Below are 7,465 nucleotides of genomic sequence, written 5' to 3'. Positions count from 1 at the left end.
CAATATTAATAATTCTGATAAAAAATGCTTATACCATCTCTAAACCAGATATAAGAGCCACTCACAATGTCATAAACCTGTCATATATATCTGATATTCCTTTAGCCATTAAAACTTAATAGAAGGCATAACAGAATTTTGGGATTATTTTAATACGTTATTTTTTATCATTCTGTAGTTTAAAATTAGTAAAACATAGTTATAATTTGTTTAATGATTGGATTATTTATTTATTATTTAACAAATCATTAGGTTTTGTAAAGTACTTGGTCTTTTGTGTAAATTATAACTAGGTACTTTTAAGCGGCCCATACACTAGACGTGCAATGCACGCCGTGCAAGCTCGACGTGCCAAAATTGGAAGAAACGTGCCAGTGTGTGGAGGTCTCCGTGCTAAGCACGCCGTGCATTGCATGGCCCGATGGATTTTCAGCGTGCCGTGCCACCTGCCGCCGGGCGCCGTGCCATCCTGCGAGTGAGTGGACCAGTCCCTCGCCACGTGCTAAGAGTGGAGTGTCTTTTGAGGTTATTTTTCGTTCTCTCGCGGCAAATACTCTCCTATATTTACCATGTCGACTGCTGACACACAAATTTTTCTCTCTCCTAACTTCTTACCATTATTTATAGATTCGTACAGAAATTACCATTGTTTGTGGCGAGTGAAGTGTAAAGAGTACTCAAATAAAAGTCTAAAACGAAAGGTGTATTTAGACCTTGTGGAACTGTGCAAAACTGTGGTGCCTGATTTTACAGTTGATTATGTGAAGAAGAAAATTGATTTGCTTAGAGGTAATTTTAGAAGAGAACATAAGAAAGTTATCGAGAGCAAGAGATCAGGAGCTGGCACAGACGCAGTCCATGTACCTAAACTATGGTATTACAAACTGCTACTATTTTTGAGTGATCAAGAAGAAGTACGTCTGTCGATCACATCGTTAGATTCTCCGACAGAAGATTCACAACAAACTGGCCCAGGTCATGCTGATGACGATGTACTCAGTGAGTGCGAGGAAGATGAAAGCTTAGACTGTATTTTAATCCCGTTTTTCAGAGTATCGCTATGTTAGGTTAAAAAAATATACACAATTAATTGCCACACTGTTAATTATAAAAACATTATTAACAGGTAATATCTGTAAAAATTACGTTCATGGCTTTAAAATATAAATGGCTTGGATGGAATTTTTTAACGGTTTGTCTTACCTTTAAGTATTCTTACTTTATAACTTCAAAAATAGCTTGACATTTTTCCGGTATGATGAGGCCAAGAGCTTGAGGTGATATCATTTTTGAATACTTTATGTCCTCCAGTGACCTTCCAGTGGCTAAATATCTAAGCGTGGCAACTAACCGATGTTCCGCCGTTATAGCTTTTCTCAGATTAGTGTCTTGTCTTTCGATGCGTGGCCTAACCTTTTCCAACACATAACTAAATGTTTCATCATCCATTCGCAAGTAGTTCCTGTAATCATGATTTTCACGTAAGTCTTTCAGTAGTCTCATATCAGAATACATTTCTCTCTCTTTTAACCAATTTTTCGTCCATAATTGTCTTCTTCTCTTCTTCACTTTGCTATCGTCATGAATCACACCAATCAACAATACTGTTAACGCTTTATGTTTAGTTACAAGAGGCATAGTAGTAAAATATCACAGCACGACGATACTACACAATACCACAACCAACTTCTAGCACGTCACGGGACTGACTAAACCGTCAGTGTGTGGGGCACAAAGTGCCATGCCAAGCACGGCGTGCAATGCACGTCTAGTGTATGGGCCGCTTTAAGGATGTGAAATTGGTGACTATTAATATTTTATTAATAATAAGGTAGTAAGATTTGTTTATCCGCCCCTTGAGTTTTTATACTTAGCCAAATGTTTAAAGAATGTATGTAAACTACAGTTAGTTTAAAGAATGTTTTTATTGAATAGCATTTAACTACACAAATTTCTACCTAATATATGACAATTGGTTTAAAATTATAATAGGCTCCATCGTACTACATCATAAGAGATTTCACTATGAATGAAAGATTTAATTTACGTTTCCTCTACATACGCTTAAACAGTTCAAGTGTTACAGAAATCATTACAGCTATTCGGTGCCAAATCGGCTAGTGATTTTATACCAAATTTAGTAGTTAAATTTAAAATAAAACTTTAAGTAACAAGTGAACTTGCAGACTCGTCAAGCGCTGAGACAGTGGACAGTGAGTGACATTTTGGAACATTTGAGTGAGTAAAGGCGATAGTCGTAGATACGACATAACCTCAATACAAGCTAACTAAGACAAGCACATGTCAATAAGCCGTCCCATCGCTCGCTGTTCGAACATCTGCGCGGCTCAAGTACCAGTGCCTTCAGTACCTCCTGCAAGCACTGATAGCTCAGTGACATCGCTTCAGACTGTGACAAATCAGCAACAACGGAGCTTGGATCGGATCCACGGCAGGGCGAATACTTTTTGCTTCCGCAAATAATTAATAAATTGATTGTTTTAAAATAAACAATCAAAGGAACGTTTATTTAATCTGTTTTTAACCCGAATTTAAACCTTGTTATATTTATTATTTTTAATAGTTGTTGACCTGAATTTTAACTATGTTATATTTATAGTTTTTAACCTGAATTTTAAATTTGTTATATTTATTATTCTTTATAGTTTTTAACCCGAATTTTAACACTGTAATATTTATTATTTTTAATAGTTGTTGACCTGAATTTTAACTTTGTTATATTTATAGTTTTTAACCTGAATTTTAAATTTGTTATATTTACTGTAATATATATTACTCAGAGGAGAATTGTTGTTACGATACGTCAAAGTGTTTGTGTCAATACAATAAAATGGTGTTAACGCGGGGCAGGTCTAATTATGCATCCAATCAAATTGAGGAGGCGTTTGCCAACACAGACAATCTGGACGTTGAAACAGAAACTCTTCTCACAAATATCTGCCTCGTTTTGAAAAAGTTAGAGGCTAATCACCTTCACATCACTTTGTCAGACCTTCAGCTGAATATCTTCAGCCTACTTCAGCGTTTGGACAACGCTTTAGCTTCTGAAAAGAATTCTGGGGCAGTTATTAAGGACCTTCAGTGCAACATCTTGACTCTCGAATCCCGACTGGAACGAGAAAAACAACAGCGGCAATCTGATCTCAACGCTTCATTTAACAAACTGGATATCATCCGTGAAGAAAAAGACGTTGTTTTAAAAAATAACTGTGGAATGCTCTCTAGCCTTACTGATGTAAAAACTAAGTTAAAAAATAAGTCTGGTGAATGTCTATCATTGCAGTCTTTAGTTTGCAAGAATGATTCAATTATTGCTAAACTTAAGTCAGACCTTGCGGTTAGTAATAATCAAAAACTAGAATTGACTAGATTTGTAACTGATCTAAAATCCTCAGTTAAAAAAGCTGAGGAAAAGTCCTGGCTTAAAAGTAGATGGGTGGATGACACAATTCTCGATACTTTCTTTCAGTCTTTTAGTAGTAATAACAAAGACAGCTTAGCCAGGGTAATTTTTATGGGTCCCTCTGTAACTCAGGTTGTAAACCATGGTACTTGTAATGATGTAAAAGCTCTTTTAGGTGAACTTATGTTTAACAGCTTTGATTATGCGTTTTTGTGTGTTAGTAATAACACAGCTACTTTACAGCAAGATACTGGTTCGCACTTGAGCTTGCTGTTTGTTGACATTTCTAGTCACTTGGTTTACCATCTGGATTCATTGCTTGGCATAAACTCAGTAGTTGCAAAAGCAGTAACAATTAAACTGGGCTTCAAGGCAAACAGTTTCCATGAGTTGAGTTGCACTCAACAAAACAATAGTTATGAATGTGGCCTAAGTGTACTGGTCAATGCTAAGTTCATAAACGAGGGCTTTTGCCAAAAAACTATGCCAAGTGCTGGGAGTTCGTTCAGTAACTGGTATGCACTGTTTGTCGATGGCCCTAGTGGCCTTTTGATAAGAAATAAGTCTGAGGTAGCTCCATCTGAGCCAACCACTGCAAGGCCCAATCATGTCCCAAACTGTTCACCATCCGCTGTCAATGTTCGTAATATAGACCAAGTTTTAAGTTCTAGCAATATCAATTGTGATGGTGCTCCACCAACTACAAAATCAGGGAAATGGGTAAAAGTAAAACCTAAGGGTATACGTACCAAAAATACAAATGTTAATTCCCTCCCAAGTAACCACATTGTAAAATGTACAAACCGTTTTCAAGCCCTTGAGTTGGAGAGTACCTGTATTAATGATACAACAATTTGCAATTCATCTGGTAAATGGCAACAAAAGTCGTTCATACGACAAACAAACAAACCTAGGGTTTCTGTAAATCTACCAAATCAAAGTAGTTCTAAAGTGGGTAAAGAAACCTTTACGCATCGCAATGTCCTGCACTCAGATGTAAGAGTAAAGGTTTCTAGTGACATAAGCGGTCCAAAGTATACAATACAAGCAAATGAGAAGATTCAGGAAACTCCTATGTCTAATGTTTTGTTGATTGGGGACTCACTTCTGCGTTACTCAGGGAAGAGGTGTGCAGATGGTGGGGCTATCGTGGATATTAATCCGGGAGCTAAAATTTCTCATATTAAAGATAAGCTTGGAAAATATAAATCTGCACAACCTAAAATAATATATCTACTTGTTGGTACAAACAACCTTGTTCATGGTTATAATGGGGGGCATGGGTATAATGGTGGTTGGGGTAAGCGCACGGTGCTTCACTCTATGGCTGACCTGTTGAGTACAGCAAAACAAGAATTCCCAAACTCTATCATAATTGTAAATAGTGTTCTGACAAGAAAGGATATCAATCAGAAAGCCCTTTTTTATTTTAATGAGCAGCTAATGCTGATGTGCAATAATTTCAACGTAGAGTTCCTTGACACTAGCGCTGTGGTTAAATATCATCATCTAGCGCGTGATGGAACACACTTGAATCGGAAGGGAAATGACTGTTTTGGTAATCTTATTTTTCACTCATTGAAAATAATTTATGAGGCTGTGTCTGCTGAGCCAAAAGGTGTGTGTCCCAGCCCTCAGATATCCCATACTGATGATTCAGTTTCCCCTTCTTTAATTAGTAACCTGTCGGGAAACGGCACCGAGACTTTACCAACAGTTGTAGAGTAGCTCAAGTTAATATTAGATCACTGAATACAGGCTTTGAAGAGCTGTGTTCGGTGATTGAGGACTTCCAGTTTGACCTGTTGGGAATTACAGAGTCATGGTTATCTTCGGAGACCCCCTCTCATGTTTTTGATGTCCCTTGCTATTCACTCCATCGTTTTGATAGACCCACTGGTTTGGGAGATGGTGGTGGAGGTATAGTTCTCTATGTAAAACAAGAAATTAAGTTTGTTCGTCTTTATCTTCAAAATGTTGACAACCGTATTGAATACATCAGCGGTGTGGTTAATCTTAAAGGTTTGAAGCTACTTATCTGCATTGCATACAGGCCCCCAGACGTTCCTTATTCGACCTTGAGCTCCTTAATCCACGCTCTGTACATCGACGAGTCACCAGGTGTTGATTCAGTGATTTTGCTGGGTGATTTGAATGTGAATCTTCTGAACCAAAAGAGGGCAGATGTAAAATATCTCGAAAGAATTTTTCAATCAATGGGCCTTTCTCAGATTATTAAGGAGCCCACACGTGTCACAGAAAGTTCATTTTCTCTTATTGATTTGATAATTGTAGACAAGACCCATTACCTTGACGTAGGAATGGTTGATACCTCCAACATTTTTAATCACAATGGTAGACGGATCACCGACCACAGGTTGACTTACTGTGACGTGCCTTGCAAAAAATCCAAATCCAAAGAAAAGTTTATTACATATAGGAATTTTAGAGATTTTGACGGTGATACGTTTATTGATGTTGCTTCCAATATACACTGGGATAACATAATGACTCATCGAAACGTGGATGATATCGCTAATGTGTTAACAAAAAAAATAGTCCAAGTGTTTGATGAATGTGCACCCTTGGCGAGAAAAAGAATAACAAGAAAGAAAGCTCCTTGGAGAGATTCAAACATAGCATACCTTACAAAAAAGAAGAATAATTGTAAACATACTTATTTGTCTCTGAAAACACAGGTTTCTAGGAATGCATACCGCAGGGCTCGTAACGCACTCAATGTGGCCATACGATCAGTGAAAAGGAAGTATTTTACTGATACTTTGAATACAAAAAACTCTAAAACTTTCTGGGCTACTTTAAGAGATGGTGGTTTGATGAGGTCAGTTGAAGAAAAGGACTATTCTGTTGAACTAGAAGATTTAAATCATTACTTCTCAACTATGGGTTGTAACGGGACAGTGAGCACAGAAAAACTGAAATTCTTTAACAGTAACAAATGTGCAGGGATAGATTCTACTTTCACTTTTTCTCCTGTATCCGAAAGTAAGGTAAAGGAGTTGATGAACAGTATCACAAGTACTGCATTTGGTGTGGATGGAATATCCATAAAAATGGTTACAGGCCTGAGTCCCTTTTGCATTGGAGCAGTTTCTCACCTGGTCAATGTATCATTGAAAACTGGCAACTTCCCTTCTAGTTGGAAGCAGAGCGTGGTGGTTCCTCTGCCAAAGAATCTCAATCCTACCTTAGTTTCAGACTTTCGACCTATCTCAATCCTTCCTGTCATCTCCAAAATACTGGAATAAGTTGTGGCAGAACAACTAGTCTTATATTTAGAATCTGAAGGATTACTTCCTGAAACACATTCAGGATTTAGGCAGGGTTTTAGCACTTGTTCAGCACTTCTCAATGTCATTGATGAAATTATTTCAGCTAAAGATAAGGGCCTAGAGAGTGTGATTACTTCCCTTGACTTCTCCCAAGCCTTTGACTCGGTGAATTTTGATTTGTTGCTAGCAAAGCTAAGATTTTACCAGTTTGATGATATCTCAGTTAGATGGTTTTCATCTTATTTGTCTGGGCGTACGCAACGTACAAAGGTAAACGGGAAGTTATCGACAGCACTTCCTAGGTTCGTCGGTGTTCCTCAAGGCAGTTGCTTAGGACCGATTCTCTTTCTTATATACACAGCAGATTTGAAAGAACACTTAAGTCACTGTTCTTTGCATTCCTACGCGGATGATTCACAGCTATTGATTTCTTTTAAACTCTCTGAAACGGCTGAGGCTGTCCGTCATGTCAATACTGATTTAGTGAGTGTAAAGAAATGGTCAGACGATCATGGTTTGCTATTGAATTCTAATAAATGTTCTGTGATGCTTGTAGACCGGTTATCTTCGAGTAGTCGGTCTGTGAATAGCTGCGCTGAACGGTGTATATTTGTGGACGGTAAGCTTTTGATGGCAAGTAATAGTCTAAAGATTCTTGGTGTTACTATTGACCCCCAACTCGATTTTTCCAATCATGTCAAAGCTATATGTAAAACAGTGACAATGAGATTAAAGGCCCTTTACAGAT

The 7,465-nt window shown here is 37.7% G+C and overlaps 1 protein-coding gene across 1 annotated transcript; it reads left to right on the top strand.

Moving 5' to 3' along the window:
* Positions 1–421: 421 nt before the first annotated feature.
* LOC124355866 lies at positions 422–6,693 on the top strand. Its single transcript, XM_046807021.1, has 4 exons — positions 422–515; positions 754–999; positions 3,012–3,197; positions 5,183–6,693. Exons 1-4 carry the CDS (start codon positions 422–424, stop codon positions 6,691–6,693), a joined length of 2,037 nt encoding a protein of 678 aa, XP_046662977.1.
* Positions 6,694–7,465: the final 772 nt, after the last annotated feature.

Source organism: Homalodisca vitripennis, chromosome 2 (assembly GCF_021130785.1).
Source record: "Homalodisca vitripennis isolate AUS2020 chromosome 2, UT_GWSS_2.1, whole genome shotgun sequence".
Lineage (NCBI taxonomy): Eukaryota > Metazoa > Arthropoda > Insecta > Hemiptera > Cicadellidae > Homalodisca > Homalodisca vitripennis.
Note: the sequence above shows the minus strand (reverse complement) of the source record. Positions and strands in the feature narration are given on the sequence as shown.